At 35.5% G+C, this 20,159-nt stretch overlaps 1 protein-coding gene across 6 annotated transcripts in view; it reads left to right on the top strand.

Annotated features, from left to right (window-relative positions):
• Positions 1-20,159, top strand: part of LOC111049573 (polymerase delta-interacting protein 2) — a 22,424-nt gene extending 2,265 nt beyond the window's left edge. For 3 of the 6 annotated variants that reach the window (XM_039442910.1, XM_039442911.1, XM_022335684.2), the window contains exons 3-7: positions 4,740-4,833; positions 6,968-7,145; positions 11,516-11,679; positions 14,452-14,657; positions 18,968-20,159. In XM_039442910.1, coding sequence (XP_039298844.1) covers positions 4,740-4,833; positions 6,968-7,145; positions 11,516-11,679; positions 14,452-14,657; positions 18,968-19,076 — 751 coding nt within the window. In that variant the 3' untranslated portion in view covers positions 19,077-20,159. Of the gene's footprint in view, positions 1-4,736; positions 4,834-6,967; positions 7,146-11,515; positions 11,680-14,451; positions 14,658-18,967 lie in introns of all 6 variants that reach the window. The other 3 variants (XM_039442908.1, XM_022335685.2, XM_022335683.2) reach the window with 1 other exon arrangement.

Genomic DNA, 20,159 nt, shown 5'->3' with positions numbered 1-20,159 from the left:
GCCAAAATAACCATTTTGTAGACCTTATGTTGATAAAGTAGCTTTCAAGGTTTAGTGAGACTCACTAAACGTGGAGTGGAGAAATACGTGAAGAAATTTATGAAACAAATAGGCCTACCATGAGCGCTTAACAGGGGGGGTGCAAAAGAGGGGTCACTTTCCTGGATTAAAAAAATGGGGGTTTAGGGGCCTTTTCCTGGATTGAAAGAAAAAATGCGGGTCAGGGCCCTTTTCTGGATTAAAAATGAATAAACTATTCTGTTTTAGAATGCCATATAGAAGCTACCAAATAAAAAGGTGTAATGTACATCCAATCACCCAACCAACTACCAGGGACCTACCTATTACATGAGAAAATACAAACTAATAATATTAGAAGTCTTAACTTTACTTCTTAGAAGAATTACTAAAATATTAGCTTGTATTTTTCCATGCAACAGGGTCCTGGTGGTTGGTTTGGTGTCTGGTTGCCTTCCTTTGATGTACATTATACTTTTTTATTTGGTAGCTTCTATGGGATACCAAATGACATTCTAAAACACCATAGTTCATTCATTTTTATTCCAGAAAAGGGCCGCGTTTTTTATGTATAAAATTTGGTCCAGGGCACTGGACCACGAAAATTGATGTGTATTCATGTTTGAACAATCTCCACTTCATTCCTGTACGAATTGAAAAAAGGATAAACTTTCTATCCTATAATATCTAGATCAAAACATTTCCATTCTTTATGTAGGGAAGAATACTAGCGTATCTAATCGAAATAGACCGAGCTATCCACAACCCCAGAAATATCTACATAGCTTTTGAATAAAATAAAATAAAGAGTGGTCCATAAGTCAGTTGACACGCTGTTCTGTTGTTAACTTAATATTCATGGTTTATCGAATAACAATGAACACACACTATTACGAACAACCACCAAACTAAACTGTGGTAAACAAACCAAAACAGCTGTGGTTTTGTTTGTAACAACAGCTGACCTTAAAAATTGCTAGCGTCAACTGACTTATGGGCCACTTTGTATTATTAATTCAACAAGTTGCATAGCTTACACTCGAAAAAGGTCGTACCCACACTTACCGATTCCGGGACGGTACGACACGACAGGAAGCTCTCAATACGTCAACCGGAGAGCTCCCTGTCCTTTGTGTCGTGCCGTACCGTCCCGGAATAGCCCATGTGAAAACGGCCAACATTGAAAGCGTCATAAATATATACTTGAAAATCTGGCGTGGTACACTCGTACAATGTTCCTTGCTCATTCAGTAGTTTTAGGGATAAAGCTCCCTACAGTTGTCTCAAGTACATAGTACCAGGTGCGGCAGCAAAACTTCCTTTTTTAAAGTGAACGCCATCCAGTCAGCTGATGTCGTAGAAGAGCGAAATCGGTCTCATTAGAGAGGTCAGAATATAAAGTTTTCTTCCCGACATGTTCAGTCGCCATCATGCATTGGAACAATGAGAAGCGCGCATTTGCCGTTGAGACTTATTTTTCGAACGGATGTTCTGTGATCTCAACCCAGCACGCATTTCGAAATCGCTTTAATTCAGCCCCTTTGGCTCCTGTCTCGGACCGGAAATCAATTTTTACGTGGGTCACTACGTCAGAAAAACTGCAAGTGTGACAAGACGAAAAATGAAGTCCCTTGGCCCATTAGGTCACCTGAGAACATTGAGGCAGTGTGAGTTTCAATGTTTCGATCATTACAGCGTTCTGCGCACAAACATGCGTCTGCTCTTGGACTTTCCGATCCGTGAGACGAATTTTTCATGACGATCTTCATTTCCATCCATACAGATGGCAATTGTGCAGGAACTTTATGAACGTGACTTCAATTGAGGGAGCACTTTTCATCTCGATTTGGAGTGGCCAGCCCGATCTCTCAATTTGAAACCTTTTGATTTTTTCTATGGGGGTTTTTGAAATCCGTTGTTTATGTGAACCATCCAAGGACCCTACAAGATTTGAAGACCAGTATCAGGAAAGAAATTGCTGACATAGAATTGCAGGAGTCATGACAAAAGCCAGAAATCGGTTTACTCAGTGTATGGACAATAGGGGACGTCACCTACCTGATTTGTTATTCAAAACTGATTGAAACAAAACTTTATATATGTGATGGTTTCTTGATCCATTCCGAGCTGCTTTGTATTAACACACTTTTTTATGTATTTGAACACGACATGCAGTCAATTATTGAGTAAATAATTAAAAACTCTTACTTACTGACTGAAGCATTTTCGACCGTCTAGCGATCATTTTCAACAGTGTAGACCGGAAATGTTTTGATGGTTAGGAAGATTTGTGGTGTTTATTATGTGATCAAAAAGTTTGTTGGATTTGAAATTCAGCTGTTCATTTAGTATATTGTTACTGTCTAGGATGGTGGCTTTATAAATTTCAAACTGTTCTGCTGTATTTAATTCGTGTCCATTTCTTGTGGCACTCCTAAACAAACATTGATACCAACCTTACAATATTGAAAGTAAAAAGAAATGGACACAAATTAAATACAGCAGAACAGTTTGAAATTTATAAAGCCACCATCCTAGACAGTAACAACTGTAACAAAGATGACAAAAACTGAAATTGGGGTGTGCTAGCTTATTTACAATTTAAGAAATCCTTATTTGTGTAATTTTTCACACTAATTTCTGCGGATTAATATTTGATTTTTAATAACTTTTCAACAAATATGTATTTTTCTATAAATTTTTCTCCCAAAGCTTGTCCTATTATAAGGTTTCTTTTGATACCCCACAAACTTCTGAATACTTTCAAATGAGAAAATTACAGCCTCATCTCTTATTACCCCACCTGGGGTATTAAGAGAAGTCAGTGGGGTAATAAGAGAATTATTTTTTTTACATATTTGAAAAACCGTAGAGCTTCCAAATTAATTGTTCAGATTCACCATTTGGCCCACTTATTGCATGATTTTTTTCATTCTTCTACTCCTATTAGATTTAGAGATACAAATTAGTGATCTCTTATTACCCCTTTTTTCTCTTATTACCCCGGCTTCCCCTACTTCAGTCAGTAAGTAAGAGTTTTGAATTATTTACTTAATAATTGACTGCATGTCGTGTTCAAATACATAAAAAAGTGTGTTTATATATGTGTCTACATTGCAATGGATAAATACAAACTTTCTGATCTATACAAAGAGTTTTATTTACTTTTAAAAAATGAAGTTTCGCTGCCGCACTCTGTAAATACTTGAAACTGCAGTCCTCGCAATAGATTCAGACCCAAATTTGAGAAATAGTCAACTTGGATTCAATACAAAGACCAGGTGAACATTGACCTTCCGCAGCACAGTCTCAAGATATTCAAGCACACACCAATTTATGCAGGCTAATATTTCTCAATATTGTACCAGGGGCCTATTGCATGAGAAAATACAAACCAATAATATTAGTAGTCAGCTGATTATTAGAATAGGAAAATACTAAAATATTAGCTTGTATTTTCTCATGCAACAGTGCCCAACAATAATTGTTTAGTAGTCAGCTGGTTATATTAGAATAGGAAAATACTAAAATATTAGCTTGTATCTTCTCAAGCAACAGGGCCCAGATAGCCTTCAAAGTTAAAATAACTCACGATCAACATTCCTCAAGGAACTAAAGAAATATCTCAGTGCAAGACCATACTATTTAGTGACAGAAGTTATTAAAGTCCACATAAACCATTGTCTCAGAATATAGCGGTGTAAGATACACCCAACCTAGCCAACCTCTTGGCAACTTCTGCCAACCAAGGTACCATTCGACCACTGACGATTCTGATAAGGACCTCGAAAGAAAACATATTGACAGACAATTTCCCGATCCTTGACTGTGGTCAAGACATAGGAAGTTGAAGTAAAAGTGGAAAATTTTAAAACAGCTGTAATTAGTGGAAATAGTATCGAGTAACCTGGCTGTAATTAATTTGAAATTCGTGAAATGAATTCTGAAATAATCTTCAAGAGAAAATTAAAATTGTTGTTAAGTGAGAGATGTTTTTATGACATTGGTGAATTTTTTATTCAGTAATTACAATATTGTGGTTAAGTAAAAACTCGAACTTTAAATTAATTGTATGCTCTCTACCTTTCAAGTAATGGAGCCTTTTGATTCCACTGTTTTAGTTTATTCAACTTCAATTCCATCTATGATATTAAATTTGTTTTTTTTTTTAAATTATTCAGACTATATTATATGTATATTGTTGACATTAGTAGTGTATTTATGATGAGTATTGTTCGATAAATTTTTTATGACCTGTGTTAATATTGTATTACATACGATGCATAACATGAATTCTAAAAAAAAATAAAAAATGAAAGTTGTGAAACCAATTTTCTTACACTATGATGTGGAATCTCTTCATATTAAGGTGAAATGAAAGATTTGTTGTCAGTTCCACATAATTTATGTGGAATTATTTATGAACAAATAATGTGGAATTATGTGGGACTGATAATATCTCCTTCATTTCACCTTAAATCCTAAGTTAGCCTGTGGTACTTTTCTGTAAGTTGTTTAATTCTGAATGTTTAAATAAATAAATCAATTTTTCATCAGTTGGAATTAGATAATAAGCCCTGTGTTGTTCATGTATTTTATGTTATGTAATATATTATTAAGAATATAAATTTAAATATCCTGGAACAACAGAAATTCTATGTTCAATCTATTAGATATTCAAGTTTTTTTCATCGTTAATATCTCGTTCTTTGTCCCAGAAGCATTGAGGATACGTCGCATGTCAGTAAGGAAGTGAAAGGAAGTACCCACACCTTCTACCAAGTTCTAATCGATTCAAGAGATTGTCCTCACATTGTAAGTATAATTCAAAATGAATGTCTCAATTATATTTATAATTAAAAACTATGAACACTAAGGCCCAACTCACACGCGACTCAGGTCGAGAAGAGACTCGACTCTAGTGGAGAGCATGTGTTTTCAAATGGTGATGTCGCTGAGACTAGAATCGACTGGTCTGAGTGTCACCATTTGGAAACACATGTTGTCAACCAGAGTCGAGTCTCTTCTCGACCTGAGTCGCATAAGTTGAACCTAACCAATGTCACATAAAATTACTCACATAAGCATCAAGTTTATGTTGGTGTATTATAAGTGTTCTATGTGCCCTCTTTTTGAGACATCTACAAAAAAGTAATCTCTATACACCAGGGTTTTTGAAAATTCACAAAAACGTTCACTTTAATTGAATCATGTTCATAGCGATGAGGCAACGTTCCATGTAAGTCAATTGACATATTGGCCCATATGAATAAAGTTGAGCATTTGCTTATAGTTCTAAAATATGAAGCATTTGCTTCATTTTCTATGAATAAACGTGAGCAAAACCTTTTGCTCATGCTCATCAAAAAATAGTTTGAGCATTGCTCAAAAGTAAAATCTTATACTCAAAATTGTATGAATAAACTAGAGCATTTGCTCAACTTTTGAAGCAAATGCTTCAAAAAAGGTGAGTCTAGTCTAAAGCAGCTTATCACCTTTTGCTCATAGTAAAATGGCTCAACTGATTCATATGAGGAAGAGGAAACTATACCAGATACGATCACAACCAATAGTTGAGAACTATAAAACTCTTTTTAGATTCAACCATGATATATATCACCATTATTCCTACAAAAGAATAATTACAAAAGATAGCTAGCTACCTGATATAAATATAGCCATCACAAAATAGGAAATAGGCATTTAGAAGATGAGAGTGTAGACGATTATAAGAAGGCTATTGATATTATAAGAATATGCTGAAGATTATTATGGAGATGACATTTTTTCACGCTATTATTTCAAAATTCCAAGCTCAACTAACCTAAAACTCTATTCATAAATAGAAAACAGAGCAGACGACGCAAACACAAGCGGTGCCCCCTACTTGCATATTATTTAGCGCTTCCGTGAGCTATGAAAACAAAGTAAGGCTACAAAAATGAATCAGCTGATGAAAAATCTCTAAAATACGTGAGCATTTGCTCCAGAGTTCAGGAGCATAAGGTAAGAGTAAAAGGTAAAGCTTATTCATATAAAAATGAGCAAATGCTTTTGCTTCTACCTTTTGCTCATGAGCAAAACCTTATGCTCCATGCTCTTGCTCATGAGCATTTGCTCTGGTTTTACTCATATGGGCCAATGTTGGTGCATGAGGAACCGTAACCCTCATCAAACAGTAGAGCATGAACGAGACTCGCCCAAGTAAAAAGGTTTGTGCATTCTCACAAACTACGGTGTATGGACCCTACTTTTTTTAGATGTCCGAGCTTCAAAAGGAGGGCACATAGAACACTTAAAATAGGCCTACACAACTATAAACTTGATACAGCTGTGAGTAATTTAAATTAAAATTGCCTTGTGTGCATTGTTTTTCGAAATAGATATAGTGTTTTGAGAAATTAAGACATTCATTTTGAATCATTATAATATAATATATTATACTAATATAAACTATATTATAGTCAAATTTCTTCAAATCAAATCACTTTTATTGTCAGAAACACTTTCACATGTTAAAACAATCGTCAAACAAACATTTACACCAATCAACATATCCAAATTTATCATCCCACTGTCGGTCAATAATATTATGTAGTATGAAATCTTGTAAACATTACTGTTGTAAAACTAAAACGTTGACACTGTATTGAAGAATATTAGGTGATATTTTTCAAATCCATCCTATTATACGGTTTTCACTGTGATTTATACAGTGTGGTGCAACAACTGTCTGAAGTTAAACTGTCGTTCCCAGCTGAAGTATGCCGGTCGTAAGGCCTGTTGACGTTTTAAATGATGTATAAATATTCAGGTGAGGTGGGGCCTTCCCGCAAGGGACTCCCCACCAACAAAAGCCATACAAATTTACTTGATTGTCTGAATATTTGGCTGGATTACGAAAAATCTGACAATTTCAATTTGTTTTCATCATTCTATAATTTTTCAGAGAGCTCAAACAGAAGCAGTTACGTTCTTGGGGAATCAAGAGAGCAGCAGAAGCTTGTATGCGATTCCCGGTTTGGATTACGTCGCTCATGAGGACATTCTACCGTATACGACCACTGAAAAACAGCCATTGCAGCACGAGCTATTCGACAAATTCTTGATGTATACAAGTGAAAAAGGTACGTCTGCATTATTCATCCCATATTTATTAATCCAATCATTAAGCATTGATTTATGATCGGCAACCTGTTGTTGTTGTTTGTTAGCCTTGGCTTCCTCCATCACTCGCCTCCACTCGTTCCGCTCATTCGCCATCCTTCTCCATCCACAAATCCCCATTCTATTCAGATCTCCTTGGACATCCTGCAGCCACCTTCTCCTGGGTCTCCCTCTTCTTCTTACTTGGAAAATTTCACCCTCAAGCAGTTGTCTCTGGAGTCTGTTCTGCTCCATTCTCCAGACGTGTCCCAGCCAGCTGATTCTTCGTGATTTGATGAAACGAACTATGTCCTGGTTTTGGAGGATATTGTTTATCTCTCTGTTACTTCTTATTCTCCATGTTTCATCTTGCCGAACTGGTCCAAAAATCTTCGGATGATTTTCCTTTCAAAGACTTTAAACCTAGCGCCGCAGTGCAGGATGGTTTCTCACAGCTTGGCGTTGTTGTCATTTGAGATGGGTGTCTGGCTTGGAAGTGTTTCGGCCGCATTGCAGGATGACTGTTAACGGTTGCCGGAAGATCAACAGCTGGATTTTTTTCGTTATTTTTCGTGATAGAGAAATTCTGATTGCAGATTCGTTATCAGCAACCCCAGTTTAGCCTGAAGGCTAAGAATGTCAACAATGTTTTTAAATAATTAAAAATAATCATGAAAAGTCATTAATATGGTAGTACACCACGTTTCTGGAAACTTTTTACTGGTGACTGGAGTTTATAGGCAACACAAAAATCAAAATAATCGTGAGAAAGAAAACTGCTGATGAACGCGAATAACACCGTCACTCCATTGTTCTATTGTCTCGGCTGCTTGGCTGAGCCTGGCTGGAGGGATCAAATAACCGACTGGTTTGATCTTTCGTCTGTCCGCTAGGCGGAACTACGCCGACCATTGCTGGGTGGAAGATGTTACTGCGGCCGCTCGCATTCCCACCAACACTGCTATTATTTGCTGTCTCAGCGCCTAGTCCGAGTCAGACAAGCATCCAGCCTGCACTGCGGAGTTAGGTTAAGTGCGGATATATCGGCTACAGTGAATGTCCATGCTTCGCTGCCATATGTAACTACTGGCCTGATTACTGTTTTATAGAGTTTTTTTTTAGTATCACGCGTTATCAGCTTGGACTTAATTATTTCAACATTTGCAAAATATGCTCCATTACCACTGATTATTCGTTTGTTTATTTCTTCAGACATTTTATTTTCTACATTCAGCTCTGTGCCTAGGTAAACGAAACTGCTCACATTTTCAAACAAGAACTGTCCTATCCTAACTGGTTCGTTTATTCTTCTTCGGGCTTGCGCACTTGACATTAGCATAAATGATCAGCAACTGCTGAGCAAAAGCTTGAGCTCAAAACGGTTCCAGTTCAGTCCAAATGTAGCTATAGTATTTATTTAGCGTATGACAGATACACAACAAATATATAGCTCATGAGTCTCAAATGCCTACATATACACTGTACAATTCCAAATTCTTTGAGATGTTGTGTTATTTTTGGTCAGGAGAACATATAAGTTTGTCTGACCGCCGTTATTTGCTAGTCCATTTAGCGTTCGCCATGGAGGCGAACTAGCGTTACACATAAATTTAAGTTAAACATCTGATTGCTGGAACAATTCTGAGGTTAAAGAAGGTTAAAACTCAATTTTCAATTTTCACAGAAAAAAAACATTTTCATAATCATCTTCACTATTACAAATGTCCAAAATTATTATTATTATTTTTATTTCCCTGTTTGAGGTTTTGCTTGACCACCCTTTCCCTGGGCTCCGACCCCCAAGGAAGAGTGACAAGCGATTTTTGCAGAGTGACTGCTCCACATGTCCATGTGGTAAACAATCATACTGGGTCCGTTACCATTAAATCGTTTGCTCTGAGTAGACGTAATGAACCAAGAATGACAGCCTTCGGCATCTGACCTGCAAGCACAGCAGCAGGTCTCTCACAGGCTGGAATCGTTCTAAGGTTGGCCAAAAATGAAGGTCTCATGCTTCCCAGTACACCTACAATCAACACCACCATTCTCACAGAGTAGCCTGGGTTTAGCCTGCGCAGCTCCATTAGTAGGTCATGATATTTCGTCTGTTTTTCCTCCTCTTTGGTGACAATGTTACCCTCAGCTGGTGCTGAAAACTCAATGACATACATTGTGTTCGAAGTGATGACAAGGAGGACAACATCAGGCTTTGTGGCTCTTAAAAGCCTGGTGGTAGAGAATGAGTAATTCCAATAAATTCGGCACCTCTCATTCCCCACAACAGATTCTATCTCCCCTGGGGCATAAGGCAGCACTGGTGTTTTGTCGATACCATATGAGTGTCTAAGATGGTAATAGAGCACTCGCAGAGCAGCATTATGTCGATGGATGTAGCCCGTATTATTAGTATTATTATTAATCAATCATCCATTGACCGCCCATGGAGGGGGCATGCGGATTCGTCAAAATTTAAGTCCATTATCTAGCTAGTCATATTTTAATATTTTTTAACCTAACTTCCCAAACGTTGCTCATAATGAACAATAAATTCCTCCCTTGAATATGGAGATATATCCAGTAACTCCCTCTTCAATAATTGAGCTCTAAACTCCCTACCTGTGATTGCCTTCAGACGTCGTGGTAATATATTATATAATCTTATTCCAGAGCTTTTTACACCTCGCTCATATAGAACCGTATGATGGGCATCGTCCCTTAAGTTTCGCCTGTATCTTGTCTCATAATTATGGAATAATGCTACCGTATTGAATGAGCTCTCATATTTTTTTATGAAACATATAGTTTCAAGGATGTATAGGCTAGGCAATGGTAGGATTTTAAATTCCTTAAAAAGTGGCCGACAACTATTCCTTATTGATTCTCCTGCTATTACTCTTAACGCCCATTTCTGAAATCTGAATATCTCAAAATACTTCAAAATTGTAATTTATCACATAAAAACAATCCAAATATAGAATTTCTGTTTGAAATTTGCACCCAAAAACGTTTAGCTATGTTGCTAAGCTGGTTATAGCTGGTAGTGATATATATAGCTATATAGTGAGCTCCACATTATAATGGCAGTGGAGAAAGATAGGAGATCAACGTTGCCGATCCTCTGTCTTGTCAATGCCAAAGATGAAATATTTTGTCAATTCTACATTGTTGAAAGACGATCTGGCAACAGAGAAAAGCGAGAAAGATATAGCGCTGTCCGCTTTGGTGAATGATAGACAAGGATAGCAATACCATTGCCAATCAAACACTGCCATTATAACGTGAACCTCGCTATAGTATAGGTTTTGTGTTCTAAACTGTAAGGCTCAACTCCACACTTACGCGACTCAGGTCGAGAAGAGACTCGACTCTAGTCGAAAGCATGTGTTTCCAAATGGTGACACTCAGACCAGTCGATTCTAGTCTCCGCGACTGTCACCATTTGAAAACACATGCTCAAGTGTGAGTTGAGCCTTACAGTTTAGAATTACTCACTCCAATTAACTATCTACAAAATGAAAAACACCGTTTTTTTCAATTTAAAAATTCTTACAAAATTAGTTAAATCAATTACAAACTATTAAAGGTCCAAACTTTGAAGAAACTTTTAAATGTTGAGAAACAAAAACAAACACACTAATTAGAACCTATCACAGCTGACTTAATTATTCTCAAGGTATTCACAATATTTCAATAACCATCAAAGATATGAACATAGGACATCCGAACACCCCCTCGACACGAATAGGTTTTATTTCGTTGCCAGGGTTCAGCAAACAAATTATGTCTTTCACAGACGCTCGGTTCAGTTTGTTTCAACCTGATAGTGAGATGGTCTCTTTCAAAATTCATTCAGATGTTTTTCATCATTCTAACAGAAATTGTAAGAATCTTAACATCACATGTGCTTGAGAAGAAAATACAAAACCTAATAAGAACCGTGAGATAACCTTGTTCATTCGTTTTCGACAAGGAACAGAACTGATTGGAACCTACATGTGAAACTAATTAATATAAAACAATATAAAAATCTTGTAGTACCCTTTATTTTTTGAAAACATTAAAATAGCTTCAAAAATGAAACGATTTGAAATGATTTCAACTTGAAAATGACCTAAGTTAGGGTCGAAACTAGTTGTTGAACTATTTTAAAGTTTAAAAAATAAAGGGTACTACAAGATTTTTATAATATTGTTTTTATTAATTTGTTAAAAAGTAGCCCATGTGAGTCAAGTGTTTTTATGTGAAACTAGTAGCCTAACTTGCCTAATTCATCGTTTTCGAATTTTTCCGTAATTATTAGTATATTCAAGTTCTATTATTTGTTCAATCATTTCATTATTATTTACTTCAGATCCTCCATTTGCTGCCCAAGAGACGCTGCGCGCTTGGCAAAAGAAAAACCACCCATGGCTGGAACTGTCCGATGTACATAAAGAAACGACCGAAAACGTCCGAATTACTGTGATACCTTTCTACATGGGATGCCGTGATTCTCAAACTTCCTCTGTCTATTGGGTGAATATATTTTTCAAAGTCTATTGCCAATTTTATTTATTCTATAATTTTAGAGTAAAAACCAAGGTCTATAGGAACATGCGGCCATATTGATGCTTGTTGAAGTTTGTTTACTTTATGTTAGCCTGAGCTGATAAACAGCTAACGAGTTATAGAATAAAGAATTATTGTCTAGTATCATACCCACCTCTAATACAAGGCCCCGGCCTACAATATTGCAACATCGCAGCGGTTAAAGATTTTAAAAAATACCAGCTGATCTTTTTCACCAATCATGTATTAGATTCTAGGCCTACACTGCGACGTTGCAATATCGTAGGCCGGGACCTTGTATTAGAGGTGGCTATGCTAGTATTATATTATAGTATAAACAGTGTAGTATATTTTGATATAATAACATAATATGGAATAGAATTGACCCTGGTTTTCATTAGTAGAGTTCCCTGGGCAAGTATTAACTATCTTGTGAACTCTCCCAATGAAAACGTTCATAATAGAGTACTAGTTTTTAGTAGAGTAGAGTGGGATAGTAATCTACCACTTGCCTTCCCTCACCACCGCTTCGCACTCTACTCTACCACTACTATGCTAATGAAAAAAGTCTGGAGCTAGTAGAGTAGAGTCGTGCCGTAGGCTATCAAGTTTAAGAAGTATTGTTATTTATTAAAAAGTATTGACATTTTAAGGTTAGTTATGTTTACTAGACAACACACTTTACCTACTATTCTTAATTGTAGTGAACACTGTTACTCGACCAAGTAAGTAGAGTAGAGTTAACTCGGTAGAGTTAGTATGCCAGTTACTCGACCACTAACTCTACTAGTGAAAACCAGGCTTTATTGAGTCCTGCTCCGAAATTTTCATTGGTGTCATAAGCTCTACCTTGCTTCAAACCAACTTACCAAATTTTGATAATAATGTTAGGGACTTTTAATTTTTTTTTAATCTAGAAGGAACATAACTGTTGTGGTTCCGAGCTGTATCAATTGAATATTGAGTTCTTATTAAATGAAATTAAGGGGCGGTTTCCGAGCTCGGGATCTATAAGTTCTGGACTTACAGAGTCCAGGACTAAAATAAGCGCTCGGGTCTAAATTGACTTTCTGAGTCAAAAATTAAATCTTCCAACCTCCGGGGCCTATTAAGTTCTCGACTTATTTGAGTCCAGGACTTTAACGTAGTAAAAATGAGGAAAATTCACAATATTTTGCTGTTGTATTGTTGGCATTATAGCAAAACGGAAACAGCTGATTGCAGCGGGATAATTCAAATGAGCATGCTCTCCAAACTATTTTGTAAAAATACGTTTCGATTTCTTTGTAGGCCTATTCAAAGCGAAACCTAACCGTTTGGAAGATGAATGAATAGGCTAAACATTTCATTTTACGTCAATTATGCTATTATCATAGCCACCTCCAATAAGGTGCCACTATCGTAGCCACCTCTGTATTAGAGGTGCCACTATCGTAGCCACCTCTGTATTAGAGGTGCCACTATCGTAGCCACCTCTGTATTAGAGGTGCCACTATCGTAGCCACCTCTGTATTAGAGGTGCCACTATCGTAGCCACCTCTGTATTAGAGGTGCCACTATCGTAGCCACCTCTGTATTAGAGGTGCCACTATCGTAGCCACCTCTGTATTAGAGGTGCCACTATCGTAGCCACCTCTGTATTAGAGGTGCCACTATCGTAGCCACCTCTGTATTAGAGGTGCCACTATCGTAGCCACCTCTGTATTAGAGGTGCCTCTATCGTAGCCACCTCTGTATTAGAGGTGCCACTATCGTAGCCACCTCTGTATTAGAGGTGCCACTATCGTAGCCACCTCTGTATTAGAGGTGCCACTATCGTAGCCACCTCTGTATTAGAGGTGCCACTATCGTAGCCACCTCTGTATTAGAGGTGCCACTATCGTAGCCACCTCTGTATTAGAGGTGGCTATGCTATTATCGATCATTGATCCTAACCAGTGATTTTGGAATAAAATTTCATTAGGCTATTGAGTTTGAAAACGTATTAGTTCTGAAAAAAACTAGATTAATAATTTATTATTGTTATATTAATATGTTGAAATTGACATTGATTAATAACATTCAGATTTGAATAAATTCCAAGGCAATCCTTGTATTATTTTTCTTGAACATTTTTAGCTTATGTCACAGTCGTAAAATACGGTAAGTTTAGTTTTTTACGTATAATTCTGATACAATTTTATTGCAAAATAAACTTACAAACTATAAATTATGAATTTAGATGGACTAATCCAAATAATCTAGATATTCCATGACATCTATTTGACTTTTGATCTACTCCAAAACAATAACTGAATTGTGTTTGCTCAGTTAAGTCTAGAACTTAAATTCATACCCTACCCCAGTCGAGGGTTTAAAATTACACTGTTTTAAGTTTTGGACTTAACGATTTTTGATAAATCCTCGACTCGGAAAGAGGCGAGAATCTAATTCAAGTCCTAGATTTATAAGCCCTTTACTCACTAAGTGAAATTATAAACTCCAGGGTCTAACGTGATCTCTAAACTCCAGAGTCTATTCAAGTCCTCGACTACGTTAACGCTCTGACTCGGAAAGCCAATTTTCTGACTCCAGAGTTTAATGCCAGTTAAAGTCTAGAACTTAGCTAAATCCCGAGCTCGGGAACCGGCCCTAAATATCGGAATTTTCGAAAAATTCTTTTTCCATCGAAAGTGTTCAAAGAGATGAAAAATAAATGATCAGTTCTGATAAAACTTTTTGGTGTTTGGATTTGGTTAGTGGCGTTACTGCATCCGACTTGAGAACCTGGGTGAACTAACGGTGCAGTTGCGGGAGAGACACTGGCGCATTTTCTCTCTGTCAGGGACACTGGAGACGGTGAGGGGTCGAGGTGTCGTGGGACAAGAGCCTATCCTCTCCAAGAGTCTGCCCGCCTTTCAGTACAGCTCTCATGTCAGTCTACAGGCTCCAAGCGGACACATGTGGTAAGCTTCATCTTCTCTTTCCTCCATAATTTATTTCTCTTTCATTTTCATACGATATTTTTTATTTGTTTCCCGACTCGTGAACTCTCACTTACCTCTTTTCTCTCGTCTTCTTAATATCTTCTCTGTTAAATTTGGAGTTTTTGTTCTTATTTTGGTTTAATTTCTTAGTTTATATTGAATAAATATATTACTGCAACTTAGGTCTACGCACAGGTTTTACCTTGTAGGCTACTCCTTAAACATAGATGGACATAAAAAAAATATACTGCAGTTTTGGGATCATTTTATATATTTAATAGTATTTTTCTTGTATTATTTTTAGATGTTATAATATTAGGTTATTATAATTGTGTATGTTTTTTGAAAAATAAATTTGAATTTGAATTTGAATTTGAGTACCTCAGATCTGCGAGTGCCTACTCCAGTCAAACTGAAACAAGTTCAGTTAACTGAAATGTCATATTTATTTTCCAAGTTGATTTAACTTTTGTAACTTGTTCTACTGTAACTGGGCCTCGCCGAAAAACCTACGGGTTTGGCAGGACCCTCAATTGTTTGAATTGTGAATACATTTTTGATTTAAAAAAGTGGAACGTTGTGCCGTTCAGTTTGTACATACTCACAACATCTTGTTTACGTTGCAGGCTGATAAACGGGGAGTCTAGTCAGCTACACCGTTACAAATTAGAATGTTGAATTAGGCTCTATTTAATTAGGTTAGGGAGGTTAGGTTTTGGCTTTTAAATTACAATATGTTCATATTATTTTAAATGTTTTGTTAAGGATACAGTATCAATCCAGAATATGATACGGTATCCTCAAAGCAACGGGAACCAGACAAACTGGGTATTCAAACATATTAGATCCTTAGCAGAGATGAAAGAAATAATCTGGAGTAATTCGTTATAATTTTATAGTTTTCTTTACTCTATTTTCTTAGTAAGAATTCCATTCACTAGTAACATCCATACAAATCAAAATCGAGCCTCAAATTTTGACATTCAATAACTTTTTTATTTGTACACAGTATTTGATGATTTTTTTAGTTGTGTTTGTAAAGTTCAGGACCAGGTTAATGGCCTAACAAATTTATAATCCGACTTCAGGGGCCCGTTTCACAAGTAGGTTACAAGTCTTGTTGCCAACCATGGTTTTGGAGAACAGCTGATTACTAGCGTTTCACAAAAGCAGAATTGTAAACTTGTAGTTACAATGAATTTCTACAAGTTTACAAGTGATTTGCTTGTTACGAACAAGTGTTTCACAAAGATTTTCAATGTAGCCAACAATTTTTGTCAAAATTACTTGTTCGTAACTATGAAATTTCTACCGAGATGGAAAGCTATGTAAAGGATTTACAAGTGATCATTAAAATTATTTTAAATATTCAATAAATATTTCTAATAATCAAAAATGCCCTATATCCCTCTAAAATTGATTATTTTGGAAATATATGCATCTGGAAATCAAATTTAATAATTTCCAAAATAGTTATCAATGTGTTATAGTATGTGTACTATAGTATATATACACAGTATATATAGTAAACATTATATATAGTACATCTACTATATATATACAGAGTACATATAGCGTGTAGGCTACAAATTCAGCAATAAATGAAGTAGACTGTACAAAAAGCATTATATTGCTTTCAAATATTTTCAAAGTAATTATTGAAAAGTACAAGTAACCTTTATAAAGGATGAAAAAAGGAAATCATCATGAAAATAGGTTATGTTTACTATTGAAGTACTTGTAGACTTGTAAAATTGTAAACTTGTAGATCATAAATTTTTGTGAAACGTGAGTACTTGTAAACTTGTAACTACAAGTACTTGTTCGTAACCATGGTTGGTAACAATACTTGTACCTTTGTGAAATAGGCCCCACGACTCTTTCCTAAGGTCCTTTAAAGTTTACATATAATCCTTATGGGAGAAGATTTGTCAGCTGGCCACACACAGAAATAAAAATCAGCTGTTATAATCATTTGCATCATCCAACAGCCGTCGATAGATCTGTTTTTCAATTATTTCCTTTCTACTGATTTACAAAGTTAATTCTTAATAATGCCGCGGTACAAACGACATCCAAACTTGGGCCGTAGAACTCGAAATACTGTAAATTTCTAATATGCACGGGAAAATCAGCAGCGAGGAGATATACCATACATTCAATTCCCAGCAAGCTGCATTCAACTATAGCTAAAAATACAAACTGCTGCACAACTAACTAAGCACATAGGAAGTCCATATTGAGATATAAATGTAAATACTGATTGTTGGATAATTATTATTGAAATATAGTGCATCAGATGGAAAATTTAGTGCTAAGGCAGGACTTCCTATATACCAGACCTGTGCCTACAAAAAATGGCCGCCGTAGGTGGTGGCCGGCATTGATATTTTAAACGGGAACTAGACGAACTGAGATTTCGACAAACTGAGACGCTCTCTAACAGCTGATTAGTGATTTTTTTCTCAGTAGGAATTTCGATAAGACTACCACATACGGCGGCCATTTTTTTCCAAGTCCTGGCTAAGGCTAAGCACACCTGAGGAGGCGCGGCTTGGTGATACAAAGTGTTGATCTTATGGAGATTGCCTTCACACCGTTCCACACCATGCCCGATTCAGTGTGTGTGAGTTCTTCCATTCAAACCAATAAGCAAGAAGCACCTGGATGCAGAATGCCGCATCGCGCCTCCTCAGGTGTGCATCCAGCCAAAGACCTTAAAGATGCATAGACTCACATACAGCGCTAGTGTCGTACTTGGAATTGAAATCCGCCATTGAGGGGGCAACCCATAAGATTATTACATACCAATGCCACCAATGCCTTTGTGATCAATTGTATTACAAATATATATAGATATAATACTCGTGCTAAAATACCCCAATGGCGGCCTTCAATTTCAAGTAAGAGCTATCATTGGGAAGGCATAGGCATTGTGGGTCTATATCTCTTTAAGGTCTTTGCATCCAGCTAAAGTTTGTCACGAGATGCATAAACTATTTGGCGGTACGAAGTTCGCCGGCCCAGCTAGTGCTTAGATAAATCTATACATATAGATACTTACATTGATGCCTGTGAATTTCTAGAAAAAGGAATGTCAGTTATGTAAATACTATTGTTTTATAGATCTGTGAATCAATGACGAAACAAGTCCTTTTTCAGTTACTATCTAATTGAGGAATAGATATTAATTTAGTTATCTAATAAAATTAGAATTAGGCCTAGCAATCCGTGTTTCGGATGGACACGTCAATACAATTGCTTTAAAAGAGTCGTTAGGTCATGTCAGAGGCCCTGAAATTGATCAGGTGCGACTTGAAAACTGACACAAGGCCAGGTCACACGATATTATTAATTTTAAAATTTTATTACAAAGTAATTATTTTTATTGCAACCCAAGTAGCTATTGGTTCATTCGTTTGTGTCAGGTGATTCCATATGCCAATATTAATATATATTTCAATTTAGAATAAATAAAACAAAATAAATCTTATAGCACCCTTTATTCTTTAAAAAAAAACATTAAAATAGTTGAATAACTAGTTTCGGTTTACACCATCTTCAGGTTCTAAAATAAAATAAAATTCAATAACTGTTTACAAATTGATATAAAACGAACATATGTTTAAATTCATATGACTAATTAGTCACCATCTTCAGGTTCTAAAATGAACATATGTTTGAATATGAATTTAAACATATTTTTGTTTTATATCAATTTGTAAACAGTTATTGAATTTTATTTTATTTTAGAACATGAAGATGGTGTAAACCGAAACTAGTTGTTCAACTATTTGAATGTTTTTTAAAGAATAAAGGGTGCTATAAGATTTATTTTGTTTTATTAATTTAAAAGCAGCCCATGTCAATAAGTGTTTTATTTGAATTTAGAAGTATTTTTTAAATTTAAAAATGATTTTTGTGTGTTTTGAATTGTAAATTGAGTGTGTAATTGAAGAAATTTGAAGTGACACATAACCTCTAGCTACATTTGGACTGTTGTATAAATTAGAATTGGAACCGTTTTGGGCGTAAGTTAGCCTGTAGTACTTTTCTGTAAGTTGTATAATTCTGAATGATTGAATAAATAAATAAAAATTTGAGTAATAATCCACTGTTTTAACAGCTTTGACATTAAATATGAAAGGCCATTGGTAAGGCTTTGTTACATCTTTAATTTGTAGTATTGAAAAATGATCTAATCATTGACACCCTATTATTATTAGAATTATCGGTTCCTTTGGAATGGAACGTAAATTACCTGAATATGTTTTTTTTTTTTGTTTTAGGGGAACTTTCCGGATGGAAAGAGAGGATGGTTACACGTTTGACTGTCGCATACCGCCATTCTCATTGGAAAGCAAGAATGACGAATCAAACCCGTCTGGCTTCATATAGTTTCTTCAAGGTTCGAAGAAAATAGATTCTGTTTTGTTCAGTTTTTTAACCTATTTATTCAAGAAGATTCCTTTTACTTTCATTTGTGAACATGATAGTTTCAAAATGGTTCACAAGGTTGTCGATGGTTTGTTTCGTTCAGTTAATCCTCATCGTTCTATAATTTCAGTTACTGTTTTGTTAGCTCTTATATCATCGATACTTCAATTATGTTATCCAGGTGGTTAAGATTTCATAATTACATGTTAATTAAACTCTTATTATTTATTATCGTGCCAATATACTTTCAGAAGGCTATCAGTAGGATAAGAACTTTTACTAATAAATTTCCTTCCCGTTATTCTCTCGGAAGTATAGGCTACTTCAATTCCCGGATTCATCCACCATACATTTAAACAAAAATGTATCTTCTCCATTTCAATTTTGAGCCTTAATTTTAGCCTTTATATCAATTTTAGGAGTCCCGACCTCACAGCTTCTCCACCAATTCTATAGAGTTTTGAAACATGACAGCAAGGGGTTTTATAAATAAATAACTTTAAACAATTTTTAACAGTTATTCAACACAATAGCCTTGTTCAGATGTAAAATGTTCAACTTCGATTCATGTTATTAATTTTGGTTATACTGGCTTTCACATGTTTAAATATTGAATAAATCAAAAAGTATTATTGTTTGATTACATAGTTTCCGCGAGTTTTGTTTAATTTCTCTATTATAATAATTGATTTGAGTTTTCGTTTGGTTACCTATCAAAATTACCCTTCTCTCTAGTATTTTATTATAAATCAACATTATATTAATTGTTGATAAAGATTGTATAATTTCTTTCCTAGATCGAATTATTGATATGTTGAGTTTATTTTCTACATTACCTCAAGTAGTTCTACTTTTTCCAAGAAAGATACTTGGAATCGTTGACTATTAATAATAATTGTGTTTCGTTTCGTTCGATAGATTAATTCTGTTTATTAAGTCAATTCAATAGAATATACATTGTAATTATTATAAAAATCGTACTAAATTGATGTTCAAAGCATTATAATTGTTGTAAATCAATAAAATGTTTGTATAAATATGAAA

The sequence above is a fragment of the Nilaparvata lugens genome, chromosome X (assembly GCF_014356525.2).
Source record: "Nilaparvata lugens isolate BPH chromosome X, ASM1435652v1, whole genome shotgun sequence".
Classification (NCBI taxonomy): Eukaryota; Metazoa; Arthropoda; class Insecta; order Hemiptera; family Delphacidae; genus Nilaparvata; species Nilaparvata lugens.
This window is presented reverse-complemented; position numbering and strand designations above follow the sequence as displayed.